Below are 15,022 nucleotides of genomic sequence, written 5' to 3' on the forward strand. Positions count from 1 at the left end.
TTGTGCAAGAGTGCAGGGACAAAGGATGGTAGACGTGGCTATTGCCCATAGAGATCGGCATGGAGGTTGCTGTCTGCGCTGGGCCTTGATGAGAAGAGCAAGAACCAAGCAGCTCACAGGATGGGGGAGGAAGCAGGAAGAGCCTCTTGCTGGATATGGAACAAGCGAGAGGAGTTGAGTTGGAAGTCAGGAGCAGAAGGGCAGTGACTTGGCCACCAACTGGAGAATGTAGTGGTTAGGAGTTGAAGCACCTGATGACATCTGCTCCTGGCCAAAGACTGCAGTTACCTCATCAGGAAACTGAAGAGAGCACTCTGGTGTATTATGCAAGCTATTGAAGTTTATCAATTAAATCAAATCAACTTTTTAAAAAGTTTAAAAATAAATCAGCACTACAGTGCAAAAGAAACTATACTGAAAGAGAGCATAAAGCTGCTCTACCTGCATGGAGGCCAGTCTCTCTGGTACTCACCGGTCACTGAACGGAAAATGACTGGAAATTATCTTGAGGAATACCTGGGAATGGGTATGGATGCATTGGAGAGAAACTTACCATCCAGTGATGCCAATACAGGAGTGTTGTATCCGTGATCAAATAGTTACTATGTAGACTTATTATGTGGACTGAGCTTTAGAGAAGAGGAGAAGAGAAAATACAACAACATATCATGGAATTGTTCTTTATATTTCATAGGTGGGTGACCCAACAGCAGAAAGTACGAACTTCCAGGGAACAGAATGTTCTTCTGCAGAGCAAGGTAAGTGAACTGCAAAGAGATTTCTTCTTCACTTCAGTCATCTTTCCTCTCCTTTTGCACTAACCTTTACATAAACATAGATCATTTGAATCAAGCCCAAACAGCAATCCGTACCTGAAACTAGAATGTGCACTGTGGAGGGGAGCTCTGAGCGTACATTACTTCCAGTCTGCACTTTCTGCAGAAATCGTAATAAGGGTTAGGGAAGCTAGTTTTTTATTCCCTGGTGAAAGTCGAGCTGAAATGTAAACTCTCTCAAAAGTTGCTACCTGACCTGTTGGTATTTTTAACATTTTAAAAGATTGAAGTTTAGTTTTATTTATCACATCTATGTTTGTACATCAAAACATGAGAACCTGCAGTAAAATGCATGATTTGCATCAATGGCCACACCGCCTGAGGGTTGTGCTGGTGGCAGCCCGCTAGTGTTCGGCGCCAACATAGTATGCAAATCTACTAAAGGGGATTTCTCTGTGACCCTTTTACCTTTTTATCTTCTAATGGTTTTTGTTTCGCTCCATGTCTTTGCTCGGGAAATGGATGAAATTTGCTGTAGCATCTGTAGCTCCTCTCCACAAACGCTTCAGGCTCAGAGTTATTCAGAAAGTTTCTGACTTAAATCCCAGACTTCAGATTTTGGGCCCATCCATAACTGGAGAGAATACGATATTCAGCAACCCTCAACACATTCTGAGATCCACACGTAAAATAATGCACAAACATATACTCTTCACATCTTGATTAGCAGCATCGTGTCCTTCTTGTACAAAGCTGCCTTAATTTACAGATCCATTTGGCCCATAACTTTATCCAGTATTCAGAATGCCTCTGGCTCCTCTTGATAGGGGATTTCCAAGAGAAATATTGGGCATCCCATGAGTACTGGACAATAAGCCAAAGTGGAACTGAGAGATGTTGCTGGAGCAACATGAGTCTGTTCAATTGCTGGAACCTGTGCACGATGGTATGACATCCTACTAGTCAGAGCCTGCTAACCTGAGAAAGACCTATTTATTCAAAGGTTTCATAGGTACATTTAATGTCAGAGAAATGTATACAACATACATCCTGGAATGCTTTTTCTTTGCAACCATCCACGAAAACAGAGGAGTGGCCCCAAAGAACGAATGACAGTTAAATGTTAGAACCCAAAGTCCCCCCAGCTCCCCTCCCTCCCGTGCATAAGTGGCAGCGAGCAACTATCCCCCTCCCCCCACTGGCAAAATAAAGCATCGGCACCCTCCACCGAGCACTCAAGCGAGAGCAAAGCAACAGCAAAGACACAGGCTTGCAGTACCCCAAAGACTATTTATTCACCCGGTATTCAACATACCACAGGCTCTCTCTCTCTCTAATAAGGGAGAAAGAGGTGTCTCCTACTCTTTCCTTTATATCTGTTAACTAATTCTCAGTCTATGCCAGTATAGTACCCTGAACTCTATAAGCTGTAACCCAGCTTACAAACTTCACATCTGAGATTTTATTGAAAACTTTCTGAAAATCAAAATGCACCACATTTACCTATTCTGTTGGTTGTATTATCAAAGAAGTTAAAAAGAAATTTATTCAGAATATTACTGGCATTTGTCATGAAATTTGTTGTTTTGCGGCAGCAGTACATTGCAATACATAATAATAAAAACTATAAATTACAGTAAGTATATATAAGAAAATTAAATGAAATAAGTAGCACAAAAAGAGAAGGAAAGAAATGCTGATGTAGTGTTCATGGATTCATTGTCCATTCAGAAATCTGATGGTAGAGGGGAAGAAGCTGTTCCTGAAATGTTGAGTGTGTAACTTTAGGCTCTGTACCATATCTTTGATGGTAGAAATGTAAAAAGGGCATGTCCTGGGCAAAGGGGGTCCTTAATGATGGATCCATCCTTATTGAGGCATCACCTTTTCAAGGTATCCTGGATACTGGGGAGGCTAGTGCCCATGATGGAGCTGGCTGAGTTTAGAACGTTCTGCAACATGACTTCCTTTTTATGGAAGCTTATCCCACTCAATCCTATTATTCCTCTCCAGTGGTCTGATATTACATTCTTCAATGTAGATTCCAGTATTTTGCCTATCATTAACAGTCAGCTAACAGTTTTGTTCTTACCTGTTACCTCTCTCACACAAAATGCTGGTGGGACACAGCAGGCCAGGCAGCATCTATAAGGAGAAGCACTGTCGACGTTTCGGGCCGAGACCCTTCATCAGGACTAACACACCAGCCGACTCCCGTTTCCCGCACATCTGCCCTCACCCCATCCGCCTGCCACCCCACTCAGGATAGGGTTCCCCTTGTCCTCACCTACCACCCCACCAGCCTCCAGGTCCAATGTATAATTCTCCGTAACTTCTGCCACCTCCAACGGGATCCCACTACCAAGCACATCTTTCCCTTCCCCCCTCTTTCTGCTTTCTGCAGGGATTGCTCCCTATGCGACTCCCTTGTCCACTCGTTCTCCCCCCATCCCTTCCCACTGATCTCCCTCCTGGCACTTATCCTTGTAAGCAGAACAAATGCTACACCTGCCCTACACTTCCTCCCTCACCACCATTTAGGGCCCCAGACAGTCCTTCCGGGTGAGTCGACACTTCACCTGTGAGTTGGCTGGTGTGGTATACTGCGTCCGGTGCTCCCGGTGTGGCCTTTTATATATTGGTGAGACCCTACGCAGACTGGGAGATCGTTTCGCTGAACACCTACGCTCGGTCCGCCAGAGAAAGCAGGATCTCCCAGTGGCCACAGATTTTAATTCCATGTCCCATTCCCATTCTGATATGTCTATCCATGGCCTCCTCAACTGTCAAGATGAATCCACACTCAGGTTGGAGGAACAACATCTTATATACCGGCTGGGTAGCCTCCAACCTGATGGCATGAACATTGACTTCTCTAACTTCCGTTAATGCCCCTCCTCCCCTTCTTACCCCATCCCTAACATATTTAGTTGTTTGTTTTTTTTCTCTCTCTCTTTGCCCATCACTCTGCCTGTTCTCCATCTCCCTTTGGTGCTCCCCCCTCCCCCTTTCTTTCTCCCGAGGCCTCCCGTCCCATGATCCTTTCCCTTTTCCAGCTCTGTACCACTTTCGCCAATCACCTTTCCAGCTCTTAGTTTCATCCCACCCCCTCCAGTCTTCTCCTATCATTTCGCATTTCTCCCTCCCCCCACTACTTTCAAATCTCTTATTATCTTTCCTTTCAGTTAGTCCTGACGAAGGGTCTTGGCTCGAAACGTCGACAGTGCTTCTCCTTATAGATGCTGCCTGGCCTGCTGTGTTCCACCAGCATTTTGTGTGTGTTGCTTGAATTTCCAGCATCTGCAGATTTCCTCGTGTTACCTCTCTGTTTCCTTTCTTAAATGGAGGGGCCACATTTCCTGCCCTCCAATTCAAGGGAACAATTGCAGAATCTGTAGAACTTTGAAAGATAGTAAGCAAAGCATTCATCATCTCTGCCACTATCTCTTTCAAAACTCTGGGATAAAGATCACTGGATCTTTGGGTTTTATCGGCATTCATCTACAAAGTGTAGATCTTGTAGCATACTATCTTCAAAATTTACTACAGCAAACCAGCAACACTTCTTTGATAGCACCCCTACGCATTTATGACCACTTCTGTCTAACATAACAAAGGTAGCAATCACCTCTTAATTTGAACTACTCCAAATCACATACCAGAATGAAATGGAAATATTTCACAACTGGGTCAAACAGCATATTAGGTACAGAAGGTACCATATAAAGTGGCCACTGTGCGTATGTTTGTGGTCTTCCACTGCTGTAGCCCATCCACTTCAAGATTCGACATGTTGTGCATTCAGAATTGGTCTTCTGTGCACCATTGGTGGTTATTTGAGTTACTGTTGCCTTCCAGTCAATTTGAAGCAGTCTGGTGATTCTCCTCTGACTTTTCTCATTAACAAAGTCTTTTCACCCACAGAAATGCTACTCACTGGATGTTTTTTTTTTGTTTTATCGCACCATTCTCTGTAAGCTCAAGAGAATGTTGTGCGTGAAAATCTAAAGAAGGTCAACAGTTTCTGAGATACTCAAACCACCTCATCTGGCACCAGCAACCATTCCATAGTCAAAGTCACTTCAATCACATTTCTTCCCCATTCTAATGTTCAGTCTGAATGATGTCTGCATGCTTTTATGCACTGAGCTGCTGCCACATGATTGGCTGATAAGGTATTTGCATAACCATGTAGGCATATAGGTGTACCTAAGTGTATATACAGTGGGTTACTACATTTTTAAGAGCAATAAATTCTAATCATGCCTGTTACATTCAGATCTTGAGAATGGATTTTAAAATTACTTTTTACTGCTACTTTTTTTTCAGAATCCAGTAGCATTGAAAATCTGGTGCAAGGTACAAGAGCATTAAGTATGGAACCTTCACAAGGTAATACTAAACAGAAACCTTGGATATTTCAAGGTATTTTAGTGTGTTATTTCCCCATTTCTTTTCTACATTCTCTATTCAAATCTCACCAGGCTACAGAACAAACGCTAGTGAGAAATGAACTTTAAAAAAAAAAATCAAAAACTGCAGATGTTGGAAATCTGAAATAAAAATAAATGCTGAAAACGTTCAACCAATCAGCATCTTCTGTAGAAAGAGAAACAGAATTAACATTTCAGGATATCAAGACATAAAGTCACCAAGAGTAGTGGGAAACTGGAAGATTGGAAATATTTTAAAAAGCAACAAAGAACTACAACGAAGAAAGGAAAGGTGGACTATGAAAGTAAGCTAGAACAAAATATAAAATCAGATATTAAAGGTTTTTTTATAATTATTTAAAGCAGAAAATGGTAGGTAATGTGTATGTATTGTAGGTCCCTTGTAAGATGAGTAGATGGAAATTAATATTAGGTAATGTGGAAGTAGCTGAGGCCTTGAATGATGAACAGTCTTCACAGTGGAGGACACATCTAACATGCCAAAGAGAGTTGCTATGGATGCAATGGGAGGTGAGGATCTGGATACATCTCTGTCAGTAAAGAGGCAGTGGCGATCAAATCAGTGGGCCTAGAGGAAGACCCGTCCCCTGATCCTGGCGGGATGCATCTCAGGGTCCTGAAAGAAATGGCAGAAAATACAGCAGATTATCTGGACTCTGGGAAGTCTCTTGTGGTTTGGAAGACAACAAATGTCACACCACTGTTTTAATAAAAAAGGATGTAGGAAAAAGGCAGGTAACTATAGGCAAGTTAATGTTTGTAATCTGAAAAGTGCTTGAAGCTATTACTAAAGGAAGAAAGGGTGAAACTTCTGGACAGTAGTGGTTCCATGAGGCAGACATGGCATGGATTCATGAAGGGCAAGTCCTGTTTGACCAACTTACTGGAGTTCTTTGAGGATATAGTGAGCACAGTGGATAGCCGAAAACAAGTGGATGTTATATACTTGGACTTCCAGAAAGCGTTTGATAAGGTGCCACTTGAAAGACTTATCCATAAGGTCAGGATGTGTGGAGTTAGAATAATGCATTAGCAAGGATAGAGGATTAGTTAACCAATAGAAGGCAGAGAATTGGGATAAATGGATGCTTCTCCGGTTGGCAGTCAACCCTAATATATAGATCATGTACATGTAGCCATTGACCAATGTGTTATCTGTGGAACTACATATGGAACTGAACACTGCATTCACTAGTGAAATCCCTCTTCCGATTTCATAATGGAGTTAAGGTCATTGTGGAAGCAGCTGAAGATGGTGGGACTTGCAATGCTCCCTGACTAACGTCTACAGGAATACAGTGTTGAGAATCTTTTTTGTTTAATCCATACTTTACCTGCACTGAGAATATATAAGACCATGAACAGGAAGCTTTATCTAATCTATGCTATGGGGTGTCTAGGGAAGGGTAGCACCTCTGATGGGGGGGCCTGCCGTGCCCTTTTTCAGGGCAGCTTGTCCACCTTTGGTTCACACCTGTGGCTCCAAGTAGCTGTAACACTTGCAGCGGCCACACCCCGGTAAACCGTCTCGGCAGATGGGCCAAACCAGGTGAGGGTAGCTGACGGGTCTTCGACCCTCGGTGAGGTAGGGGATTTGCCTATCCCAGCGTGTGAAGTCTGGCCCTGGCAGATTGAGCAGAGGAGAACGATTAATGGTCCAGTGGTCAAGAAGGCAGGCCAGCAGGCATTGGTGGAGCGCTAAGAGCACGACAAGGCACTTAGACATCCTGGTCATCCACTGCAAGAGGTGGTGATCTCTTTAAACTCACCCAGCAGAAGGGAAAGGGAAACCACTGCTGTAACCTGCTGAGTACATGATTTCCCAATATGTCAGAGCAGCGTGGAGGGAAATCTCCACCAACTGGAAATTCCAGATGCAACCTATGACGACGACGACAATGCTATGCCCACTCCCGTTGCCTGTGATAGGTCAATAGTGAGGGAGCTTTATCTGCCCTGGGTGTAGAAATTGAGCCAGCATAGAGACATTCTCTGTTTTTGTGTCAGGTTTCAGGCAATCTGCAGGGGTGCATTATTTTCATTTGCAAATGATGCCTCACTTACTGAGCTTTTCCAGCATTTTCTGTTCTAATTTGAGCTCTCTGCTGTATCTCGTTTATGCTGTATCTGGACAGGGAGATTCCAATTGGAAGCTCACAGATAAATGTTTTCAAAACTCCACGCTATGCTCTCCATACCATTTGAAATCTATCATAGTTATTTGTATAATTTACAGTAATTTCTCCCTCCTCCCATTTCTCTTTTCCTCACTTATTACCTCTCTTCCCTCCCTTTATCCCATAGTCCACTCTCCTTCTTCTCCAGCTCTTTAACTTTTCCACCCATCACCTTCCAGTTTCATACTTCATCCCCTCCCCCAACCACCTACCTTCCTCCTCACTTGGTTTTGCCTATCAACTTCCAGCTTGTATTCCTTTCCCTCCCACTACCTTTTTATTTTAGTGTCTCCCTCCTTCCTTTCCAATCCTGAAGAAGGGTCTCATCCTGAAATATAGACTCGTTATTCCTCTCTGTAGCTGCTGCCTGACCTGCTGGGTTCCTCCAGAATTTTGTGTGTGTTGCTCTGGATTTCCAGCTTCTGCAGAACCTCCTGTGTTTATTGTTATGGGTCTGTTTTCATCTCTGTCCTTCACTCATTAGAAACCTCAACGTCCTTCTCACTGGAAAAAGTGCCTGGCTCTCTTCCTTGTTCTTCTTCAAACAGCACGGCAGGTGAACAAAACCTGAAGGTAGGTGAGACCGAGGTAAACAACATGAAAGTTTATCAAAAGTACTTCTGTTTATTCTAAGCCTCTCTAATAATTTAGTTGATGAGATATATGTTCAGTTTCATTGGGGGGGGGGGGAGTTGATAGGCAGTTGCGAGGCGAAATGAAGAACGAAGAGTGAAATGGGTATGGTGGGTAGGTTGGCATCTCTACAACCATACCCAGCACGAGTCTGTTGTTCCAAGTATAAAAAGGCATAGTAATTTTTAAAAAATGAGTCATTATTGCTGTACAGCTCTTCAAAGAAGGCCTCTTTTGCACATAACTGACTTCAAGGTAAAAGCTTTGACAGTGGAAGCTCTGGCTACTATGGTAATCCAGTTCCTACGGAAAGCAGTTCTGCATAAGAACAAGACAAGACGTTCACTCAGTCTGAAGTAGAAACCCGGAATGCAAGGGATATTCAGCAGATTGGGTAGCATGTGTAGGAGTGTGGCATTCCTCTGCACAGATGTTAACTGATTTACTCATTTCTACCATTCTGTCATTTCATTTTGGATTTCCATTATTTGCAGTTTTTATGCTTTAGAAATAGAATCATGGAGCAATATAACACAGATTTGGCCCAACTAGCCCATGCCAACCATGTTGTTCATCCATCTGGTCCCAATTTTCCTGCGTTCTGCCATCATCCCTCCAGACCTCCAACCCTTCATGTACCTAATCAAGTCCTTCTTAAATGATACTTTTGAACCAGCCTCAACCACTTCCTCTGGCAGCCAATTATATATACAGTAATCTTTACCCTTTTGTTTTCCCCCTACTTTTGGATTCTCTTACCCTGGGGAAAAGTGTTACTGTTCACCTCTCATAATTTTTCTTGAAAGTCACCCCTCGTTCTCCTACTTTCTATCTAGCTCTACCTGGATTCTATGGGACCTAACCTTCCAGACCTGCCTCCCATGTGGGGCCTTGTCAAGGGCCTTATTGAAATCCAAATGGATAAGATCCACTGCTCTACCCTCATTTACTCTTTCGGTTACCTCTTCAAAAAACTCTAATGATTTATCAAATGTCGATGGTCTATTTTCCTTCTGAAATGCATGGAAGGTTGTCCTGGATATTGGGATTCTTCTCATTTGCCTCTGAATCACCAATCAAGCCAACAGTCTGATAGATACAATGGCAAAAGGTAAATGTCCATCAGAAAAGTTATCCATGTTCTGTGTATGAACTGTGCACATTCAAGTAGTTGAACTTCCAAGAGTACTTCAAACTCACCTGGGCGACCCTAACCATTGGCTTTGGCCAAAGTACCCCTGGTTTTTTTTAGGTTTAGGCAAAAAGCATAGATCATTGGAGAGGATGTACAGTCTGTATCTTGCAAACAGAAACTACATTTGAGAGGTTTGATACAAAATCAGATTCAGTGTAGATCTCCAAGGTTCACCTTTGCTTTGTGCACATTGTCTGATAGTTTCTATCCTTTATAGCTTACGGGAGTATGATTCCGAATACATCCCTCCCTCTTGTGCCTTGGCTAAAGTGGCAAACTATACGGCTAATTGAATGCAATGAATGGCAGCAAGCACACCATCCTGCTGTGATGAGGAGGTAACAACTAAAAGAAGGAGTTTAGGGTCATTTTTAGTCTTGCTAGCCTAAGTGTGCTGAAAGAAGGAGATTCATTGAAACCTATTGAATATTGAAAGGCCTAGATAGAGTGGAGATGAATAGGATGTTTCCTATAGTGAACCAGAGGGCACAGCCTCAGAATAGAAGGATATCCCTTTAGAAAAGAAATAAGAAAGAATACCCTTAGCCAAAGGGTGGTAAGTCTGGAATTCATTGCCACAGACGGCTGTGGAGGTCAAGACATTGGGTATACCTAAAAGCAAAGGTTGATAGGTTCTTGATTAGTAAGGGTATCAAAGGTTACAGGGAGAAGGCAGGAGAATGGATTTGAGAGAGATAATAAATCAGTCATGATGGAATGGCAGGGCAGACTCAATGGGTGAGTGCCCTAACTCTGCTTCTGTGTCTTGCAGTCTAAATCATATATAATGTCCAAGGTGTCCAGTGTAGCTCAGTGATGGCACTCTTGCCTATGACGCAGGTCAGATTTAAGTGCACTTTAGAAATGAACCAATGATTTTAGTGTTGTCTCAGGGAAGTGCTCTGGAGTCAGGGTGTAATTTTTCAGATAAACTCTCAAATAGATTTAAAAGCCCCTGTGGTACTCTTTGAATAATGTCCTCCCTCAACAAAATCTTTTCACAAGATTTTGTCTTTATCTCACTGTGATTCATGCAATCTTGCTAATTGTAAATTGCTGCAGCATTTCAACATTACAACCATTATATATTTTTAAACCATTCACAGAAAGGAGTTTGAAAATTCCCAAGTTTCAATATTCTAGTTCAATTTAATCAATGATTTTTCAATTTTAAATTCTTTAAATCTATTCCTTTATTAGTTGAAGTCAAAATTATTTATTAGTTCTGTTAACAGCATTTTTTTTTTAAACTTTTTTTGTTTTCAAATAGTTACAGAATAAATGTGTATGAAAAAAAAAGTGTTACCCAGCCCCCCTCCCCTTAACCCCTCCCCCCTAACCCCTCCCCCCTAACATCCCTATTAAAAAAAAATAAGAAAGAAAAAAAAAGGAATGCCTGGATATTGGAGGGTCCCCACATGCTCCATGGAGTTCGTAATAACTTTAGTATAAATATTTATTTCTTTCCCCAAGTAACCAATTATTTCATCTTCGGAGCACCTACGTATATATTTAATGCATTCTTGACTAGCTCTGGGTCAATCTATGCAAGATATAGGATAAATGTCAGCTCAATTAACACTTAGCAAGAAATACTAGAACATAAATAGCAGCGTGAATAAGTCATTTGATCCCTTGTGCCCACACCCATTCAAAAAAATCTTTATTTACTTATTGAGATACAGTGCAGAATAGCCCCTTCTGTCACTTCAAACCTAGCAATCCCCTGATTTAATCGTTGCCTAATCTCAGGACAATTTACAATGACCAATTAACCTACCAACTGGTACGTCTTTGGACTGTGGGAGAAAACCGGAGCACCCAGAGGAAGCCCGTGCAGTGAAGCGTACTGGTTAGTGTTTGGCTAACCACTATGTTCCTGTGCTCCCTTGTCTGATCCTGAGATTCCTTCTGCTTCAAAGAGACATTATGAAGACTGCATTTGGAGTATTGAAAGCTGTTTTGGTCACTTTATCCAAGAAAGGATATGCTGGCATTGGAGAGAGCCCAGAGGAGGATCCCGAGAATGATCCTTAGAATGAAAGGATTAACGTATGAGAAGTGTTTGAGGCTTGTACTTGCTGCGTTTAGAAGAATGAGAGGAGATCTCATTGAACCCTATTAAATATTGAAAGGCCTAGATAGAGTAGACATAAAGAGAATGTTTCCAGTAGTGGCAGAGTCTTGGATCAGACAGCACAGCCTCAGATTAGGACATCCTTTAGAACAGAGATGAGGAGGAATTTTTTTAGCTAGAGGTGGTGAATTTGTGGAATTCATTGCTACAGACAAGCAGGCTTGTAAAAGCCAAGTCAGTGAGTATATTTAAAGCGGAGGTTGGTAAGTACTTGACTAGTAAGGGTGTCAAAAGTTACAGGAAGCAGGTAGGAGAATGGAGTTGCTAGGGATAGTAAATCAGGCATGATGGAATGGCGGCGTGGACTCGATGGGCTGAATGGTCTTTTTCTTTTCCTATGTCTTAGGGTCTTATCTCACCTCAGCACTACCTTCCTTCACTGACCTCATATTCCTTAAAATTCAAAAGAATTACCATTCTTTGCCTTAAATATACTTCACAGCCCTCTTGAACAGAGAATTCTAAAGAGTAATCACCACTAGATGAAGACATTTCCTATAATACCTGTCCTGAATTGATGATCTCTTGTTTTGAGACTGTGACGCCTGGCTTTGTACATCCCAGGTAGAAGAAACATAAACACCCTTTATGCCCTGTCAAACCCCATAAGAATATTACACATTTCAAAGATATCACCTCATAGTTTCCAAAAGTAATGACTTACATATTTAATCTGCTAAACCGGTCCTCTTACAACAAGCCCTCTATGCTTGCCTCTCAGGTATCTTTGCTGCATTCTTCTGTTGCAAGTACATCCATCCTTGGGTAGGGAGACCAGACCTGTACACAAGATTCTAGGTTCAAAGTAATAAAGTTCAAAGTAAATTTATTATCAAAGTACATATACGTCACCATATACAACCTGAGATTCATTTTCTTGTGGGCATTCACAGTAAATCCAAGAAACATAATAGAATCAGTGAAAGACCACACCCAAGAGGGCAGACAAACAACCAGTGTGCAAAAGACAACAAACTGTGCAAATACAAAAAGAAGGAGAAATAATAATAATAAATAAGCAATAAACATCAAAAGCATGAGATGAAACATCCTTGAAAGTGAGTCCATAGGTTGTAGAAACAGTTCAGTGATGGGGCAGGTGAAGTTGAATGAAGTTATCCCACTGGTTCAAAAGCCTGATGGTTGAGGGGTAATAATTGCTCCTGAGCCTGGTGATGTGGGTCCTGAGGCTCCTGTACATTCCTCCTGATGTCAGCAGTAACAAGACAACATGACCTGGGTGTTGGGCATCCCTGACGATGAACGCTGCTTTCTTATGAAAGTGCTCCTATAACAATTGGATATTATTAATATACAATAATAGGATCTCTTTGACAAGACAGAAAATGCCAAAAGTATTCAGTCAGTCAAACAGAACTGTGGAAAGAAAAACTAGATCTTGTTTTGAGTCAGGAAAATATTGCCTCTATTTGTTTCCATAAATGCTAACTTGGTGTGCTGAGTGTTTGCAGATTTTCTTGTTTTCATCGATCATTGTTGGTCAAGTAAGTTTTTTTTCTTGCCAAATTCACTTGTATTGGGATTCTTTTCATTACCCAATAGATGAATTTAACTTGGATGAAAGGCTAGGTTTGAAAAGAGTAAGGCTGTCATATTGCCTGGATTGTTTTTCATATCGAGTTAATTGTTTCAACAGTCTATTGAAGAATATAAAATGGACAGTTCACCACTTGGATTTTGTTTAATATTAAACAATAAAAATTTTGATGGGATAAACTACAAGGAAAGAAATGGAACAGATTCTGATGCAGGTAAAGTTCAAATCATTCTGATTGACCCCTTGCCTCTTTGTGGAAGGTACTGCACGGCTATAACTAGTGTTATGTTTTGTGTGAACATGGTTCCTACAGAGTTAAGCGTATTTTTTAGCATCCTATTTTTATTCCGATTGCTACTCTTTTTATACTCTAATTTTAAAATGCACTATGGTGTCTCCTCATTCTTCCTTTCAAAGTTTGTGGACATTTTCACTTATTAACAGTTTACACACATCATTAGTCCATATCTTCTTAGCTTTGTCATCTGCCTGCTCACTGATTTTACATACTTCTGAGTTTTGTGACACCTGCAGACATTGGAATTACAGCCTGGTTTCTTCTGATCCTTACCCAATTTTGCATTTGTGCACCATTTGAAATCCTTATATACAAGACCAATAGCACGATTTTCATCAATCCTTTCTGCTCCTTAACCAAAGAACCAATGAATCAGCAACACAAAAGAGCTGGTCGTTGACTTCAGGAATCTGTGCAGTGCATATGCTCCTGTCTTTATCCATGGTGCTGAGGTTGAGGGATTCAAGTTCCTCAGAGTCAACATCACCTGTCCTCCAACCATGTTCGCATCATGGCCAAGACACCCTTCCTCAAGATGCCAAAGAAATTTGGCATGTCCCCGTCAACCTTTACCAATTATTATTTATTCATCATTAAAAGGATCTTATGGATGCATCACAGCTTGGCATGGCAACTGCTTTGCCTGTGAATTGTGGACACAGCTCAGCACATCACAGAAACTTGCTTCCTTTCCATGGACTCTGTCTATACTTCTCGCTACCTCAATTAAAGAGCTCGCATCATCAATGACTCCACCACCTCAGTCATTCCCTGTTCTCCCTTCTCCCATCAGGCTGAAGATATATAACAGCCTAAATGCACACGCCATGAGGCTCAAGGACAACTTTTACCCATTGTTGTAAGAATTCCCCAGTACGACAAAATGGATTTTTGACCTCACTGCCTATCTCATTATGATCTTGCACCTTATTTGTCTATCTGCAGCGTATTTTCTCTGAAGGTGTTTATTCTACAATCTGCTATTGTTTTACTTTTCAATTCACTGTGTAGTTATTTTATCTATATGAACAATACATAAGAAAACGTTTCACTATACATATGGCAATAATAAAACAATTCCAATTTCAAATTAGTCTAAAACTATCTGTTAAATAATTAATTCTGACTTTGATTGATTAACCCACTTTTAAGTAGTGATTAATTTCATCCAGAATAAACAAATTAAACTAAAGACCTTCAAAAACAAATCATTTGTGGACTTCAACCTCCCAGAAAACCATTACAAATCTATGTTAGGATATTTCTGCTTCTAGTTTACTAATTTTCAGTTTGTCTTTTTAGAGAAAATTCATCCCTACCAAATAAATTATTATATAATGCCTTCCCCATCTTTTATATGTCAATGATATCTAGACATTTTCAAAAGAATTAAAGCAGTTAAAAAATTTTCAAGAAAAATATAATCACTTATACAGTAAATAATTAAGAACACTGCTGTAAGTAAAAAAAACTTGACTCACCATTCTTGCTTGCAGCTCTAAAGTCACAATTTAGAAACAACAACTTGCCAATCTTCTGCCAGGTTGAAGAGCAAAATAAGCAGCAGAAAACTAAAGTAGGGAATGACACAAAGATTAGAATGGCCTTGCACAGGAGTTAAATGCCAATTTATGAAACATTCCAAAAATGTAAAGGAATAAATATTAGGGTATCTCTTGATTTGCTGCTGGATTCCATACAGAGTTCATAGTGGATTGTGTCCAAAAATTTGTTGTCATGAACATGAGGTTTACAACTTCCACATTCACATACAAATGTTTGTACATCTGGGTT

At 41.0% G+C, this 15,022-nt stretch overlaps 1 protein-coding gene across 3 annotated transcripts in view; it reads left to right on the forward strand.

Moving 5' to 3' along the window:
- LOC140728149 (caspase-3-like) overlaps positions 1 to 15,022 on the forward strand; it is a 59,550-nt gene that overhangs the window by 41,646 nt on the left and 2,882 nt on the right. For all 3 annotated transcript variants that reach the window (XM_073046393.1, XM_073046392.1, XM_073046394.1), the window contains 4 exons: positions 695 to 758; positions 5,106 to 5,168; positions 7,892 to 7,980; positions 13,030 to 13,144. In XM_073046393.1, coding sequence (XP_072902494.1) covers positions 695 to 758; positions 5,106 to 5,168; positions 7,892 to 7,980; positions 13,030 to 13,144 — 331 coding nt within the window. The remainder of the gene's footprint in view (positions 1 to 694; positions 759 to 5,105; positions 5,169 to 7,891; positions 7,981 to 13,029; positions 13,145 to 15,022) is intronic.

Source organism: Hemitrygon akajei, chromosome 5 (assembly GCF_048418815.1).
Source record: "Hemitrygon akajei chromosome 5, sHemAka1.3, whole genome shotgun sequence".
Lineage (NCBI taxonomy): Eukaryota > Metazoa > Chordata > Chondrichthyes > Myliobatiformes > Dasyatidae > Hemitrygon > Hemitrygon akajei.